This window comes from Calonectris borealis, chromosome 1, assembly GCF_964195595.1.
Source record: "Calonectris borealis chromosome 1, bCalBor7.hap1.2, whole genome shotgun sequence".
NCBI classification, from domain to species: Eukaryota; Metazoa; Chordata; class Aves; order Procellariiformes; family Procellariidae; genus Calonectris; species Calonectris borealis.
Genome location: NC_134312.1, coordinates 82,634,682 through 82,653,953, shown reverse-complemented (window position 1 = coordinate 82,653,953; position 19,272 = coordinate 82,634,682). Strand labels below are relative to the sequence as shown.

At 37.8% G+C, this 19,272-nt stretch overlaps 1 protein-coding gene across 1 annotated transcript in view; it reads right to left on the bottom strand.

Annotated features, from left to right (window-relative positions):
• The window catches only part of ANO2 (anoctamin 2), a 181,565-nt gene that overhangs the window by 58,284 nt on the left and 104,009 nt on the right, over nt 1-19,272 (bottom strand). The window contains exon 14 of the mRNA XM_075162780.1: nt 6,957-6,969. Within this exon, the coding sequence (XP_075018881.1) occupies nt 6,957-6,969 (13 nt within the window). The remainder of the gene's footprint in view (nt 1-6,956; nt 6,970-19,272) is intronic.

Sequence of the window (19,272 nt, the reverse complement as noted above, 5' to 3'; positions counted from 1 at the left end):
GAAATACTGAGGAATTCTCCATTATTTGCAGTTTTGAAATCAAGGCCATACGCTTTTCTATAATTTTCTATTTGTTTTAGTTTGATCAGTTGTTATGGATTTGTTGCAGGATTCATTTAGTGAAATTATATAACTTAGGTAATAGAGGAAATCAGATTATATCAAAATCAAAGTAAAAAAGTATTTTAAAATAAATTTATGTAAAGGAAATAGATGAACAGTCTTCATGCCTATTGCTGATATGGGTAAAAAGTAAGTAGGGGCTTAAATTACTAACAGGAAGACTTAGACTGGACATGAAGAAAATCCTTCGAACAGTAAATCCTTCAATCCTTCAAACAGGCGAGTCCCAGGTGAGGCCTGGGACAAGTTCCCTAAGGAGGCTGTGGCATCTTCATTACTGAAGATTTTTAAGAACAGGTTAAAGAAACATCTGGCAAACATGACATTGAGTATAATTGGTCCTGCTTTGGAGTACAGTGGGGGAACTAGATGTCTTCATGCGTTCGATTCTAAGCTTAATTCCTGCTTTTTTTTTTCTGTGACGCCTATGACCTTTGTGGTCGTAAACTCATTTAAACTACTGAGAACTTTTTCTATTTCTTTTTCTTGTTCTTCAGAAAAATATCAAATGCTGATAAATCTCAAATTACCAGTAAGAGAAATTAAAAATTAATTAAAGGCATTACCAGCAGTTACTGATAGGATGTGAGTAGAGGTACTACCACACATAAATAAGTGATTATCTCATCATGTATCCACACACTAACTCATGTGAGCAAATGCAACAATCTCAGCACCATTTCAATGGAACACTGGCCACTGAAGACATGCTCTTTATTAAATGAAAGAAGGTATTTATTATATGATGATTACCTCACAGAAATCTATACCTAGAATATAATTAGGAAATTTGGATATACTAGACCAATAACTTCACAGCAGCCAGCACCTTGGCACAAAACCAAGGAGCTAAAGAGACTGACTGAGCCAGCACCTCACGAAGCTAGTTTCACTTGTCCATAGCAGGGAACCCAACAGAGCTGCTAACCCACAAGTTCCCAGCAAAATCTATCTTCATATGACATAAGTAGCAAAGCCAACAGTGGCCTGTCTGTCCTTTGACATCCAACTGGGAAGTGTGACTTCCTGACCCAACAGACATATAACTTGTGTCCTTGACAACAACAAAGCAAGCAAGGAGAGCTGACGACCTTACAGGCAATCAAATATGCCTTCCAATAAGCCAAGGTTTTGAATCAATGATCTAAGGCATGCTGTCACTTGATATCAGGCCAAAAAACAGAAGGTCTACACAGTCTTCCAACCTAGACACCACTCTAATGAAATGATTGCTCAGGGGCCTCAGAGCTCCATGTCCTAAACACAACCATGACTACCCAGAGGTTCAGACCTAGTAATATGAGCCCAACAAGCTACAAACCATCCAAATCAGAAAGCTCACAAAACTTTATTATCTGGCATTGGCTGAGGGAATAAAGGAAATGTCTGATTTCTCAGACATCAGCTCCTGCTTTAGGAGTTGTGTTTGCTGAGTAAGCTTCCCCTCCTTCTTCTTCTGAGGGACCTGAATTCTCCCTTTATCCCATAGTTTTCACTAGCCCATGACTCCTCAGGAACTGTAGGACAGAGATGCTGAAGGTGATGATGCTCACCTAGAGGGTTTATGAGCATGAAGCCTTCCTATCAAGCCCCACAAATACATGCACACATATGTAAGTCGGTGAGTTTAGTTAGTGGGCTATGGTTTCAGATTGGAAATGTATTCTTTCTGACTTTTGGAGCTTGTTCTCTGGTCCTTTTATGCAAGATAATGCAGTATCCTTGCCCCAGATACATCTGACAACTAAAGCTGAATCTACTACTACAATTAATTCAAGTTCCCTGAAATCCTGAGGAGATACATAGTACATGCACTCTTGCTTTCCTTTTTTGTGAAGTTGTGCTGCTACCAGTTTACATAGCTCATGGGATTGGCACTGTGCAAAATTCATCAACTGCAAATAGATGGAGGTATTATAATTGCATCATCTATTGCTTAAAATGAATCAATGCCATTTTTCTCATGTTTTGTAGAAATGCCTAACTGAACCTATAGGATTATAACAGAACGAAGACTATATATTCCTGTGAATAACAAGATGGAATCATTCCTTCAGAAATACAGCAATTTCATTTAAGTCCAAATAAGAATGAACAAATTAGCAACAGATTAAGCATCTGGAACCTTTTAAATAATTTGACTAAATGTGCAGAATTATTAAGAAAATATGTGTTTTCTTCTGTTGGGATTTATGTCTAATATTTATTTCACCACAGATGAGCTTCATCAGGCAGCAGGAGAAACAGCCAAAAGAAAAGTTTGCTTGTTTGCTCAATAAATGAACTATTTGTTCTGTATTTTAAGGAGGTGAAAACTAACACTGTACTAATCCTGCACGGCATGGCCTGTGTGTGGTTGGTGAACTGAACCCTGAAATCTGGTTTACAAAGGTCTGGAAGTGATACAACACTGACAGGTTCAAAGGAGGCTAGTGAGCTCAGTGAACTCAAACTTACAAGTCCAAATTTCCAACATTGCACTTTGGGGCCTTCAGAGGCCCAGCAAGGAATTTCAGCTCCCACTTTCCTTCTACTATCCCAAAACATGGAACCTGACATATCTAAGGGGGATGCTCTTCAGACAAATTACATGAACACCATCCACATCTACCCCTTTTTCTTTTGCTGAATTATCCTATTGACAGTACCTCCAGGGATGCCAGGTGGCTATTCTTCATGCAAAACAAGTTATTCAGAGATGCTATTCAGTATGGATTGCCACCCTTTGAATCCAGAACGTCCTCTGGGGACAATGAGTGGGTGGGATGTTTCCCCAGCAATTACAAAAGAAACTCTGTCATAATTTCTAGCCTTGTGGATTTCTGCTATACTAGAAATAACTCAGACACCATGAGGCCCCTTTGTCACAGAACTTCTGGAGTGCATATTTTTCCATTCTTGCCTTATTCTTTAGCAAGACAGATATTTTCTCTGCCCTGCCTCCCACCAGAAGACTTCTCTGGAGTGAGGAGCAGGCATCTATGCAGTGATGCCTCCCAGAAAACCTACCGACGACTTTGTCTACAGCATTTCTTAGCATTCTTCTTCTGGTCCCATTTCTCCATATATGCTATATGACCTCACCTTAAAGAGCCTCCAGCACACACCTCACTCTTCCTTATCAGATCCTACTTCATTTGGAGATATCAGCCTCTGCCTCTCTTTGCAAAGGTCTCTATCTTTGCTCCCTCTTTTGCCCAGTCTTCCTACTGTATTCGCAGAATCACAGAATCATTGGTTCCACTACAACACACAGGCATTCTACTCCTATTTTTTTCTCACTGCTCCTCTTCACATGTCCATGGTGTTCACAGGTTCTCTTCAAGCATTCATCTTAGACTGGAATCTCTCATTGATAGGGATGGTGTTTTGACATAGAGTTCTGTAAAATATTCTGTTTGTTTCCAAAATGTCAGTTAAAATTAATCTTAATGATGGTAGCGAACTATTCCTTTTCTTCTCCTGTAACCTCGGTGAGAGCATAAGGATAAGAATAATGAAGAAGATGGACCAGAGAGTCAATCTCAATCTAAAAAAGGAGTCAGGAGACCTGTTCTGAACAGGTGGCAATGAAAAGTTAGGCTTCACAGGCATTTAAGTGAGCTAAAAATGGCAATAAGTGATTTTTTTTTCTCCAATGAAAGCTTTATAGCATTTCAGAAAAAGAAAAAAGGAGGGAGATATGTCCCAAATTAGGGTGAAAAGCTAAAGTGTTTGTTTTCAAAAGTGTTTTTAATTACTATGTACCAAAAGTTTTACGTCAACAACTTAAAATATTTTGTTTTGATTTATTCTATTTTTAAAAACCCTCTAACATAAATTGCATTTTGAAAGAAAAACTCATTTAATAACAGCAGTTGGAAACTCCTCACTCTATAAAAGTTGAACTAAGATATTTCATTAAAATCAAAACATGTTTTACAAAAAATAGCTTCAGTAAACAATATTTTTCAGTGGAGATGGGTTTCAACTCTACAATTTTTTTAACAGCTCTGCTCTCAGTTTTCTTCCAACACAGTACCAACAGGTGTCTATAGAAGGAAAATGTCACAGGGCGATTTCTGGAGGTTCGTGCTCTGTGAATACCCTGCTGTTAATGCTTATCATGCATGTCATATGTTGTCATGTCAAATGACTCCTACTGGTAATGGTAAGATTCTACATAGTATATACTTGCTGAGATTGAAGACACAAAAAACTACTTCAGCTCACTACTTCAGCTCCCTGCAAAAAAGGCTTGACAGACCTGCAGTCTGTGATGGCTTGCATGCAGACATACTACATCTAACATACTCCACCCGCTTCAACAGCTGCTAACGAAATAACCACTTCAAAAAGCAATGAGGAACTGTGAGGACCACTGCATCCGAGGTGGTTCCTACCTGAACCCCAGGCCAAAACTCACTGGTGCAGCACTATGTCCTTTCATGCCTTCTAGCTTTGTGAAAGACTGTCTTGCCCTTGACTAGGTCTCCAGAATGTAGAGGTAGTATGGCCCTGAGCTGTATTAATTTTGATGTTTATATCTGGATAGAAAAGTGATGAGACATTATGGAATGCTGTTCAGATGTGTCAATTGCTTCCTGATGCCTGTTTGGTAAGCAGAGAATGGGTAAGAGGAAGGGAAGGAAAACTTGCAAAGGCTTTCTCCCAAACCAGTGTATGTACGGTGGCAACATACTGAGCAAAAATTCAGCATTTGCAAAACCAGACATATTTTCTCAGAAAATCTTTTTCAGTTTTTATCAGAATAGAAAAGTAGTCTCTGCACCACCACAATATATGTCCATATTTGTATAGAGAAGCTTGAGAGAAAAACAGCAAAAAGTCTACCTCATGCAATAGTAATGAAAAACCAAGTATTACGTTTTTATCATAACTATATTAAGAAGAAACATCTTGCCAGATGCTTGTAAATACAGAGAGAGGGAACATACAATGATAAAGCTGATCTTTAAGTTCTGTGGGTTCAAAATGCCCATATTAATGTCATATTAAAAATGGTACTGCAAAGGCCCCACTATGGCTGAAATTCATTATTGTACTCTTGAATAGAGGAGTCCAGTCATTACATTTAAATTCCAACCTGTAACACTGTTTCGAGAGAACTGGAACTTCTGTGTTTAACTTCAGATGTTTTAAATTGGTAGCTGTTTCATATAACATGCACTATTTAATAATTCAGAACTCTCATTCTGTTAATGCAAGTTCTAATTGAACTCAGAAAGTCCTGAATATCCAGTAGCTCACTCAAGATAAGTTATGTTCAATGACAATCACTGATACAACTCAAAAGGAGTACATTGAGACAAATCCTTTATCTGCAGGGACACATCATGCTATTCCATAAGCAGATATGCAGAAAACTCAGTTGTGTCGCAATCATATTCCTCCCCATGTATTACAATCCAGAAAAGCAGAAAGACACAGCTTTCATTCTCTTGCATACTTAGTATCAGATCCTGTTCTGCTAGTCTGTGGGGTTTGGACTCCTATTGATTCCCCATATACAGGGGGATCCACGCTTTGCCTAGACTCTGTTCACCATTTGGCCATTATATAGATGGATAGCCACAGATTAATACTACTCATCTGAAAGCATCTCTTTAATTTTTTTTTACGTTTTCATAGTTAGCAGAATCTGTAGGCTAAAGTAACAATTAACCCTCTGAAGAACCTCTGCTGCAGATCTCATACACATCACAATAATTGATACATTTCATGACCTTTTGGAAAGAGCACTGTGAACTATGATATCATACCTCATCTGAAGCAAATCTTTAGTCCACGCTTAATAGTTTGATAACACTTGTATTAATAAAGAAATGTACCCTATGCTTAATGGTTGACATAGGAAAGGTGTGGAGTCAGCAAAATGTTAATTGTAATAATAAGTCTCTTTTCACAGTATCAGCTAGTTGCTCATCAATCTGCCTAATCATTACACTTCTCAATTGTACTAGATTTGTTTCTGCTTCTTCCCTATAGAATTATGTAAAAGCTGAGCGCAGGAGCACAAGTCAGAGACTTGAGCTGTTTAACACCTATGCAGAAATATTTGCATTAGGCAAAGAAACATACAGAGTGCTCGAGCACAGGAGCAGTCTCCGTAGCAGCATTACATACCGGGAAAGAGGCGAGAAACTGATAGAGAGGGACAAGAGGTGTGGCCTTATAAAGAAATGACCATGATATAGAAACTTAAGTATAATGAAGCAAATGCCAGAGAGCAACCTTTGAGAGGGTCATTCACAGCTCTTATCAGCTACGGACAAGTGTTCTCTGAGATGGTTAAACACGGATTTAGAAGAACCTGATAGGAGGGCAGGAAGAAAGACCAGCAACTAGTACAGAAATGTAATCTTAGAAAATCCAAATTTTCAAAACTTTCAGGTCAGTTTTTCTAAAAACTACAAAATTTTGACTTTATCAATTTTTTGTTTTACTTTTCTCCTGGGTTTTGAGTCTTCACTATTTTCCCCATTTTCTTCCTCATCAGGATATCTAAAAGTAACTGTTTAAAAAAATAACATGATGCTTCTTAGCTGTTCACATGACTTCAGGAAATTGGGCTTTTTAAAAGTATCAGATATTCTGAGGTATGTAATAAAACTTCAAGAGTTCATAAACCTGGAAATTTATTGGAGGATTTTGAAGATGCTGATCCTTCATGGACAGAAGATTAGAATATATTTTGGGTCCAGTGTTGCTGCTGACCCAGCAGCTCATTTCACCATACTGTCTTTAACAGCGTGTAGGTCATATGAATGCTACTGGTGACTTCTTAGCACTGGAATGTCCAACATATTGCTCCCTTCCTTCAAGGCTTGAACCTGGGCTATGACTCTTATAGATGCTGAAGTGCAGGGCATGGAGCCAGGTCACTGGAGTACATCCTTTACAACCCAAAGTTTGGAATGGAAAACTATTTTCATGAGTGTGTTTCGTTGCTGTACTGGTGTTACTGGGCTCTATATTTCAATTTGATTTTTGTGTGTGTGTTTCAGATGATACTATTAAAAGGCTTCTTTACAAACAACTGAGCCTGACTTAATGAGGTGGTCCTCAATGAGACAAACTGCAGGGAAACTGACACGGAGGTCCCATGTGCTTCGGGAATACAGATGAAGGAATTACAGCTGTCACCTAAAATCAGAGTTGAAGAGCACAGGAAGTTTCATTCTGGTTTCTATCTCTCACCCTGCATTCATACACTTGGGCAAAACAGAAATTAGCTCACAGATTGTCAATACTCAGATTACTACATGCTCCCCTGAGTTATGGACAATGGGAAAAGGCTTCTGACACTTTTCCACATGTGGGCCAAAGGGTGACACCATGCTTCTAAATACACATCAATTTGTTCTGAATATGTTCACACTTTCTACTTTAATAAAGGAAAATAGCACATCAGAAATTCAAATTATTCTTTAACATTCCTTTCCTGATGAAAAGATCTGGGCCATGTGTGCTCTGTTTTTTCTATCTTTCTTCCATTTTGCCAAAGACTGCTGTCAAGGTCCTTGTTATCTTTGTTACTGGAAGAGCCAACTACTCCAAGTAAAGCATCTACAGTTGGTTTACATTTTCTTTGTGACTATATAACAAAAGAGAATAGAAAATGTCTTTTGGCATTTTGTATGTCATTTTCATGTCAAAATGTACAATTTAACAATATTCATTTAAGTTTTAAATGCATCAGGGCTTGGGAGGAAATCTGAATTATCCCAACTTCTCATAAGCGTAAGTGCTGAAACTGGTGCTGAATGCTATTGAATACGGAGTTACAGTTGGTCTGTGCTTCTCCTTGAGTATTTGAAAGCAGTACTGAAAGTGAAAATATATATTATAATTAGAACAAAAGATGGTCCTTGGTTTTTGTTCAAAGCTATTTTATTCTGCTTGGAAAAAAAAAAAAAAGAAAAAAAATTATCTTTAAATCACACGTATGTATATTCTTATGCTGACAGAATGGGCGTTTCTCTATATACCTCTAAAGGCAAAACCTGTTTCTGACCCTTGAAATTCCATTCCGTTAGTTATAAATTAAGAGAAAGAAATAGTGATTCTGCCCCAAGAACAGTGCCATGTGCAAAGAGGCAGGGCAAGACCCTCTGGAATAACAGGGATGGAACATCAAAATAGCAGTTACCTAAAATAGAAGCCTGTCAGTGTAACAGTAACTGCAAGGAGCTGCTTAACTGTACTAGAAATCTCTCTCAGTCCCACAGTGCAGATGTGATACTTGCTATGAAAACTTTTGTAAATATATCTTTTTGTATAATACAGAGCAGCCAGTGATAATTTTCCTCCCAAATGAGGAGGCATAGCACAGAGAATGCTCTCCAACACAATCACTCTTTGCAACAGAAGGATCACATCAAAGCATGACTTATTCAGGAGGTCCAGGTGCCCTATGGAGGTCTAAGTATCCGACCTAATGCTGCAGCTGCATAACGCCATTAGCAGTATAAAGGGATCAGCAATATGAGACTTTTTTATACATATAAGATCAGGAGAAATAAAGTTCCACATAAAACAGTGGATCCTCTCTTACAATGAAGCGAAGGGCATGATTTCACGATACATATAGTTACTGTCAGTGGAAATAAAAAAGCCTGTCACTGTCATCGATCATATTTTACTGTATTGTGTGACATTAATTGATTTGGAGTGTACCATTATGTTGCAGAAATGTAGACATATGCTGATATCTATCAAAGTATATACGTACTCCTTGACTTCCATTAACGTGACCGAATAAAACAAAACCCACATTTATTTGAAAACAGGTCCTGGTACAAAAAAGACACATAATCAGATAGACTGGGGTCTGTGGTCTACTAAGTAAGTGCACTATTTCTGGTACAAGTAACCAAACATATTTACTCATTTTATAAGAACACCAGAAAAGCATACCCAACACACAAAATGAAGCACAGTAGTTAGCTAGAAAAACGCACTAAAGAATAAACTAGTGCAGGTTTCTGAGCTGACCCCTTCTGTCAGAACTGCTCATATGATTCAAAATTGATGGAATAATCTTGTATTGGAGGAATCACCTCTGCACAGCGGAGTTATCTCTCTGAGAGAATATGCTTCAGAAAACTGATTCAGGAAATGGTTAGCAATCTGATACTCCTCTACCTAAGTAATACAGAAAAGTCTGGTTATAAGGTGAATATTTCAATCTCATACATCTCTCCTTCTGCCTTAATTTAATGCATTAAGAAACAATTATTAAAGTGACATAATTTGCTAACTTTCCAGGATTACATATGTCCATATCCTGTCCCTGGTTAGTAGAGAATTACTGACGTATCTGTATCTGGCAAATGCCTGCTAATTGGACCCAAATATAAAGTGTATCATTAAAGCGTACCCTGTGAATTGGGAACATCTTTTGTGGAGCTTTGGATTTGTAACCGCATACCTTCCTAACTTGACTGGATTTTTATCAGTGAAAGAGCTAATATGGATAATGTCAGTTTAAATAAGAAATAAAAAAATGTTTAATTCAAGCTATTAAAATATTCTACTAATAAGAGATCAAAATTTAAAGTCTTCACTCCCCATGTATAAACAATTCTGGAAATTCAGAATCATGTGGTGGTTTTATTTGGTTTTGACTTTTTTTAAAGAAAACTCTTCCCCCAGAACATGAAAACTGAAGAATGTAAGGCATAAAGTGTAAAGCTCATATGTGAATGAAATCTTCATTATTCACTGACAAATTTGTTTTGTTGGGTTCGCTTTCTTTTCTTATACTGCAACATATGCAGTGGGTCAGATTTTGATTTCAGTTTCACATATGTAAATTAGAAGAACTTTCAATTAAGCCTTGTGAATTACTCCACATTTATATTAGTTTAACAGAGATCATTTCTTGTTCAGAAATGGTTGCTTATATGACTCAGGAACAGGCTGGGACAATTACAATTATTGGGACAATTACAGTTTGCATGTACGTATATTATCTATGATGATAGGAACCTGCAAGTTCAGGAAAGCCAGTATATTCCTCACATAATTCTAACATTCATTACTACTGGAGTTTACATCCAGTGGAGAACTCTGTGGTGAAATGATCACGGTTTTGACAAGCAGAGTGAGGCTAATGGCATGCACAACATGCTTAAGCAGAAACGTAAGTATGTGCCTGAATACATGTAAAATACAAACTCCATTTGCCAGAAGCAGGGATCTGGAGACAGCATCTAGATTCAGAATGGCACATGTAGGCGTGCTACAACAGCAGGGATGGTCTCAACCTCAAGGAAACAAATGAGTATTTTTAAAAAGGGATCTTCTGCCAACTCTTCTTCTTAGGCAAGAACCATCTTAAAAGCGCATATCCTGTTCCTACAAATACACACACATGCACAAACATGCTGACTCATGAGCACATATGCACAAGCATATATTTCTAAAGGTATCCCAATGCTCTTTAGATATGATAGCAGGGCTCTTTTTAAATCAGGCTTTTCATGCAGAGTGAAAAAGCATTTCGACGATGAGGGAATGTTTTTATACTCAGTTTCTCCAGTGATGACGTTCATACCGTAGTATAGTATTTTGCTTGCATCTTCTACTAGTGAAAGACAAGGTGTCTAACACTGTAGGCAGTCTTGATTGGCCAGTTATCAGATATGCATTTCCAACAACAAGAAAAGCCCAAATAGCAGGCCAGCAGCAGGTTTCCAGAAAGGTGGGAGTTCTGTTCTTCCTGTTTGCAGAAGGCAATGTGAATGAACACTATTCCTACTCACAAGACAATCAAGGTTGTACAAGTAACTGTCATTTTTATCATCCCCTTACCTGTTACTGAAAATACAGCTGTAAGCTTATTAGTAGCCATTTCTATGATAAATTACACTTTGCATGAAAGAGCTTTGGGGTATTGAAATTATTTCTATAGTTGCAATTTGACACTAGACAATTTGTTATGACTTTCATTGCAATAGAGAGATCATACTTTTCTTAGATCTGAGCTCTGCCTCTCATATTTATATTTCACTCTATATTCCTTCCAAAATAACTAAGTTTAGTCCAGCTATTAGGCATGATGTTGTGCAAAAAAGTCTTGAATACTTGTTACCTGAGGCTCAGCTCATATTGAAATCATCCATGGACCTTAAGGAGATTAAAAGGAAGTGTTTCCCTCAATGTTAAATGAAAACTTCCATCTTATAGAAACTTATAGAAAGTAAAAGGCAGATTAAGTCATGAGTGGTATTCCTCCTGTTTTCATCATCATTTCTCTGCTGTTAATTTCACAACAACACAAGTAAATTAGAGCCGTATGAAAGCACACTGTTGTTTCTGAAAATGACATCCTGAAGTTGCACCTGACTACAGATTTGTCATTTTTTGGCTCATTTATACCCTGTCTTTCAATCTTCCTATCATGACCCCTATTTATAAGCCAAATTCATCTTGTTCTTGCTTCTGCTACAATTATTACATACATCTCCACTTCTCATTCTAAGTTTTATGATTCCCGTGGCTATAGCCTCCCCAAGTCCCTATACTTTAATCACAAACAAATCCAAAAAGTTATTTTCAGGCATCTCTCCAAACAGGCAGAAACATAGTAACAGGTACAAGTTTACCAAGCAAGGCTTAAGCGGCTTCCCCAATGATATTCCTCAGTGAAATTCCTGTGTTCATTGCTTATGGAGAACACGGGAACACCTATGTAGCTCCACGGATTCAAACAGCACCGTACCATCTCCTACAGATCACTGACTTATCAGTAGCATCTTAGGCAGCTGGTCTTCCTTTCAGCCCCCAGTATCTCAAATTTTCCTCAGGTTTACCCTTCTCTTCCAGCCCACAACACAAATAACAGTCATTCATTAAAATTTAGAAAGGTCTTAACACCTTCCCCTAAGCTTGTCATGTTATTCAAGGTTGCCCTACTGTTCCGTACAAGAAAAAAAGGATTTTATTTCTTTTTACCAGCCAGTACTGTCTGCAGAATAAGAAGATAAAGTAATTACCTCTTTCTAAGGAAAATCTGACTAACAAGAGGTGTGCTAACCAAATGTTAGCAGCACAGTCATGGAGCAACTCCATAAACCCTATTGCAGATCACCATCAGAGACTACAAGCTCATGTACGGCTTCAGACTCACCAAGACGAACAGATTTTAGTAGTGCAAAAAAGAATTATGTGCAGCTAGAAGAAAATCAGTCTTTCTTCTCTGACTCAGATAATAAGGAGAACTGCACTGCTTACACCCCCCCATATATCCATAATAGGTAAACTGGAAGCCAGCACGGCACATGGGAAAAAGACAAACTTTTTTTGAAGGAGATCATCTGAGAAGCCTCTTAAGATACAGCAGCCCCAACTGCAACCTACACATGCCTGCCTCCTTAACAGAAAATTTCTATCCTCAGCTTGCCAGACATGGCAGAAATTAGACATAATGGATAGTGGTAAAAATCAGCTGTACTTTTTCATATTCTTCATGTTGTTTTTAGAGAATGTTAATTTTTAGTTCACTTCAACAAAAAATTGTTCAGTCTTCGGAGGGAGAAACCCACTTCTCTACACAGACTCCTTTGGTATCTCTGCTCATGTCCTCCACAGCAAAAGCAAAACAGATTTGACACCTTTATTTTATTTAAATACACAAGAAGAGAAAAATCAACAAATCAGCAGAGTACCATTCAACTAAAAGTGATACCAATTTGGTGGTTTTGCCACTGTAAATAGTTAAAACTAAGAACCACTGTTCTTATTTGTGCCACACCACTCAAAAGTACTGCCAGGATGTGTATCGTAGAACGCTATTTTCCTCAGGATAATCTTTGCTCGATTTACACATTTAAAGCTACATCTCCTAATACGCGGAGGTTGTACTGTAGTCAGTGGAAGGCAATAATACTCCCTTTTCAATACGAAGTAATTCCATGATATAAAATAGATGAGTTGAACCTGAACACTAACATGTTACCCATTTTCTTTCATGGTCTTGATAGGAATAGCTGAAAAAAAACCCAACCTATATTGACTTAATATTAATACCGTGTTAATAAATACGGTAATTTTTGTTGTCATCTCTGTTAACTGGCATATAAGAACTTAGGTAAGAAGCAAGGGCATTTTTGTGAATTCAGTCATAAAACCCTTTCCTAGCCAAAACATTTCATTAACGGGTTGATAAGGCAAATAATTTGGGACTTTTGGCAAATGTTTACATGAGAAACAAATCACCTAGCTTTCTTGCAATCTTCACCATAAGTCTACCTAGAGTCTGAAGTATTTAACCAAATATATGAAGAAAACATTCCAATTTTAACTTGTGGGGTTATTATGAGACAAAATAAACTTTTGCAGCATATAAATATGCAAGCCAGTTTACTATGAGTCCATAAAGATATAGCATTTATTTTGCATTGAGACACAAAGAAGATGCATTGGGTGTTCCAGAAAAGAGTAAATATACTTTAGTAATGTTTTTATATTTTATAAAGCCATATATTCAGCTTTACTGAATACTAAACATGCATTTAATTATTCAGCCTTAGAATACAGTATAAACCCAGGTTACTTTAAATTTCTGGGGCCCTGACATAGTTTTTAAGCATGGATTGTGCAGTCATTCAGTGAGAGAACGTCAATGCTACAAACATCACCTTGCATTAACACAGCTTAACCTTTCCAATAGTAGAATCATCTAAAGGAGATTTCAGTACAGAAATGGAAAACAAGACTCATTATGACGTTAAGCATTACTTGGCTTCTTTTTAGTGTTCACTTGTATGATCTAAATGGAATATGATCCTTACAAACTTGTTCATTAATGTTCACATACAGAAAAAGGTAATTATGCATTTAACTCCAAGACAATTCACTGCCAACACTTTTTTCACATAAAACCTTTTAAAATATAGACATAAAATACTAGTAAGAAGAACTATTCCTTGCCTTCTACTTCTGAAAAATTCCACTTTCTCAGAAACAGCCCTATAAAGGAAGGCCATTGAGTAAAAAGCTTACTTAACTAACTTTTAAAGGAAAATCTGAAATCAATACATTTGAAATCAAATGCATATTGATTTTGCCATTTTCCTCATCAAAAATAAACTGGCTCAGTAAATTACATGAAGCTCTCAAGTCTTGACACAATCCTTAAGACTCACAGATCTAATTCCTTCTATATCTGGTTAATTTTACCCCGTTAGCAAGATTAGTTCTGGTGGTAAAATCATGCACATGCAAAACCCTTTTGAAAATCTTCAAGTTTTAACGCTCTTTGTTCATAAGCTATTTTTGATGAAAATCTGTAACAGTTATAGCAGCTGTACAATCACCATCTCTAACAATCTGACTCAAAGTCAGGTGAAATGAAAACAATACCCCCTCACTTCGATGGATTTTGGCTATAGAGTAATTCTTACTGAACAATTAAGGTAAAGCCAGCAACTTCTAATATATGGATAATGATGGTTTTAGTACCCTGAAAACTCTTCATAAATATCTAATTTTAATACTGTGATAAATACAGATGCTATGTTTCTGCTTTCTAGGATAAAGCTTTCCATAATGTGCTCTCATGCCAGGACTTCATCTTGCAAGCTTTCCATTTGTAGCTCTCCCTTTGACTTCAGTAAGGGCTCTGGAGAAAGGAATAGCATAATCAAGCCCTTAATCAAATTTATTAAAATCCTGATGATATACAACCCAATTAAGGAATACCTCTCCATTCCGTAAGAGCTTTTTACATTCCCTATAAAACATTTTCTTCCTCACCACATAAAACTTATTGTATGCATTGCCATCTGTCAGTATGAAGTACTAGCCTTAGAAATGAAAATGGGGTAATTAAATCTACAAGCTATTGCTGATTTAATAATGAAAAGATAATGCTAATTGGCTGAAGAACTTTCGAGCAACTTTCAATCATGTTATTAGCCACATTGTGAAAACCACAGCAATATTGTGATATGCCAGTTTCTAAAAGCAGGATCTTCCTTATCTCATTTGCTGGTACAGTACTTCCCTCAAGTGGTAAATGTATTTCTGCCTGTTTTGAAGTTTCCTGCATGATATCAAACAGTAAAAATGCATACATACCATGTTTCCTAACCATCTCGCATTCTATATTCTTATAGAGTTAACTTTTTTTTTCTTGCTGGTCTGTGTTGCAACTTCTTTGTTTCAGATGCAGGACCTTTTAATTGTGTCAACCATAGTCCTATACAGTGAATATTATCAGCACATCCTTCTTTCAGATATATATGACACATTTCAGAGCACAACGTCCCTGCTTCTGTTAAGCTGAACCTCACAAGAGGCAGCTCACTGGTTCTGACATGATCCCTAGTCCCATGCCTCAACCCACCTCCTTAACACCTTAAATTAAAGAGCGGATGACCTAGCGAAAATTCTGCAAGTTTGTGATAGAGCTCCGTTCCCAGAAAAAAAAAAAAAAAGTTGCTTAACAGTTAAGCTCTGCATAGTTACAGATTTGAGATTTTCTATATTGATATAGTCTACCCTCTCCTCCATAAGGACCGCTATCACCTACGATCTTTTCTTTTTCTATGTTTTTGGCCAGACCACTTCTGCACCTTTAAGTACTAATCTGATATGTCTCAAAATGTATTATCTCTCATGGAGATTATCCTGGGTGAAAGCAGACTTAATTTTTTCACAACCCCATTTACATACCTCTTAAACTTGTTTCCTCTTGTGGGACTGGGTTTTCCACTGCTTTGTATGCAACTGGACATGTGCAAGGAGAAAAATGCTATGAAAATGGTAGCAATGTGAACTTGCTCTACCTATGTATACTTGCAAAAATAGAAGTAAAAGGCAACAGAAAAGTGTGCTTCTAATCCCTAGTCATCTAAGCCCTCATCATCCAGACAAAGTCTCCTTCAATAGTTCAGAGAGTTTTCTAGAGAAAGATATCCTCTTTTCTCATAATGAATGTAAAATTCTACCAGTAACCTCCATTAGGAACTCCACCAGAAATTCTCTATCTGGAACTCCACCAGTAACTTCCATTCAATAAAACCTTCAATATATTCACACATATTACAATTTCTCTATTTCTCTAGATCTGTTCAGTATTATAATCTCCCACGCAGAATCATATCAAATTCAGGTAGGTGATTCCTCTCAAACTTTCTTTGTTTCTAAATGTTCTGTTTCCAACGTCAGATACCAAATAAATCAGGCATAATCTACTTACGGTAAGCTAAAGAATTATTTTATTCCTTTTCTCTTTTAACCTCTGTATATTTAATTATTGGTAGCTTTAAACTTGTTCTGCACATGCGAATAACACTCAAATAGTCCTCAGACCATGATGGCAGCCTGGGTAACTCCTGACACTCTCATGGTATGTGTGTTTGTGTCTGTGTGTGTGTGCACGTGTGTGTGAAAAGAGCGGGAAGAGAGACTATCAGTTGGACTCCATAGAAAAACTACATGAGTTCAAGAAAGTAAAAAAAGAATAAGCTGCTCTGATGTTAGGATGACTGGGCCGTTTTGAACATGCTTACGGAATATCATATTCGGGGAGGCTTTCTACACAGATGACAGTGCAAGATAAGGCAGAACAGTACGGAGTTAAATAAAAGTCTTATCAAGCCATTGTGAAGCTGAGCGGCCTTGCTGTTATCATTAGGTTTTGCTGTAAGTTCTAGTTGGTCTGGTTTACCTTTTTGTAAAATGTTCCTTATTCATTCACTAAAAGGCCAAAATGCAAGCAGAATTTTTTTTTGCAGAATAACAAAAAAATCCCTTTCATCCTAGAAGTGTTAGCTAGCACCTGCTTGGCCTGTTTCTTCTAGAGGTCACCATATGATAAAATATGATAAACCAAAAGCAAAATCTAGCAACTCATAACCTCAAAAGAAAAAACAAACCAAAACAAACAACCAGGTTTATGGTTTTTTTTTTCTTCAATGAAGTATTGCTTTCTTGCTACTGTGGTGGTGCACTGCTTTGACTGTTCATTACTAGTTCACCATCAGAAGGCGTTTCAGCACCAGGCTCCAACAAAACAAAACAGAACAAAAGAAGCAGAGTGCAGTAGCTGGGAGGGGGAATGAATATTCCTTAAACTACTCACTTAAAAAAAAAAGGACATTATAAATCCTACTCTAGGGAACCATCAATAAGGCAAATCCACACAGAAGACTGCATTTTAAATGTGACATATTTTTGCTGCAACCATACTCAAGATGTTCAAGACTCAAGAGCATAACTACTGAAGTGTATTTTTTTTAATCTGGATTCTCTTTAGCTGAGTTACTTACAGCAGCAGTTTCTCAGCAGAGGTGAGAGAAGATGCATAATCACAGACAGAAGAAAAGCAGGGAGTAAGAAGCTTTACAACACATATAGCCTAGCATTTTTGACACTGCTGTTGGAGTAGATAACATGTGCATCTAGATAGCATAATGTTTCCTGAATTCCTAATGCCCACCTGGGCCATAACCCCTAATGCAAGTTTGAGAAGATAAGGGAATGTGACAAACCCTAGGTGCTCCCCACTAGCAGCTTGCTGTTCCTTGCTGTAGCTGCCTCCTGCTTGATAATCCATTTTACCACTCTGTCCCACCAGAGTTATGTACGTGGGACCCAGCTGGCTTAGTCATAGCTGCATTCTCTTTAACTCTATTTTCAAACTATAACTACTCATTTGAAAATAATAGGACATTTATCCTGGGGCAGTATTTATAAAAGCAGTCATTCATTTTGAGCACTTGCAATTTCTGTCCATCAAACACTCAAAGCAAGAGGTGAAAACAAACAAACAAAAAATTATAACACGGCTAGTAATGCTGGGCAGCATCTCACATTAGACCCCATAGTTTTCTACAGGCTCGGGTAGAGTGTTAATACTTGCTGCTTGCTCCCTATATTATCAAAAAATAGCTCTTCAGACAGTGCTCCCTAGGTTGTCTCTCAAAGGAAATAATTTTCTCTTCTTTTTATGAGGTATCAAAGGCAGAGAGACAACATAGCCTTCCCCCCTCCATTTATTTCTATAGAGAGGAGCACTCAATCCCATAGTTTATCCTCCCTGTATGGTCTCAGTGGAAATAACAGAACCCTGAAATAGGGCTGGAAGGGATACTTTGAGGCTGTACAGGTGAGCTTTGATCATTACACTTACCTATGGGCATAGGAGAGCTGACACTTCATCCCTGGAAATATCCCAACCACCTCTCCTCAATGGTTCTGGAGCCTGTCAGTGATGTGGGTACGTCTTCACCTCATAGGGCTATAATCACTGGCCAGACAAAAGAAAGGCCAAAGCACCCTAAAAATGATCCTGCTCCAATTGTTGCCTCTCAGGTACAAATTTTTGAGAAGAGCTCATTCTTTCAGTCCTTGAAAAAGAAAACTTTAGAGATGTGTTTTGAAAAGGCACAGCTGGCCAGATTTTCAAAAGTACTCAACTCCCAACAGCTTTTACTATTCTCAGTGGGAGCTATTGGCTTGTTAAGCCCTTTTGAAAACATAGTCATATATAAAATTAAAACTAATTGAATTCAGTTTACCCTCTGGCCTGCATTCCTGACAGCTGTGACTAGAGTATTATACCTCAAGCCTGTGGATCAATGAGCAGCATCCCTTCCTGAGAACAGCCCAAATGTAGACCCTCTGAGACTGTAGGAGGCATGTGCCATCCTCCACAACAGCTCATCTCCTAGCAGCCACCTCTGGTGAATACCTGGGCTCCACCAGCATCTGGTAGTGACCCAAGGTTTCTCTTCCTTATAAAACCGCAGCCAACACACTTGGCTGGCTTGGCAGTGAAATGCTTTGGCATGCTGTATGGACTCCAATTATTTTTCAACTGAAATAGAGCATAATGCTTAGTGAGTTTCACTGCATACTGCTAAATTATTGCACTGGGCCACTCCTAAGGGCTGTTTCACATTTAGCTTGAGTGCATGCAGAACAGCACCGTGTCTGCACAAAGCTCCAGGAGTAAAATGGGAAACCTGGAGAAACTTGGGACTCTCCAGATTTTCAGGGTAGGCTTGCCAGGGTTCATTGTTTAAGTTTCATCTGGCTGGCTGGGTTTTATTTTGCTTGCCTAAGATTTCTACCTCCTATACTTTCACCAAAAGCCATCCAGGGATTTAAAGCAGCCTCCTAACCCCAATATGA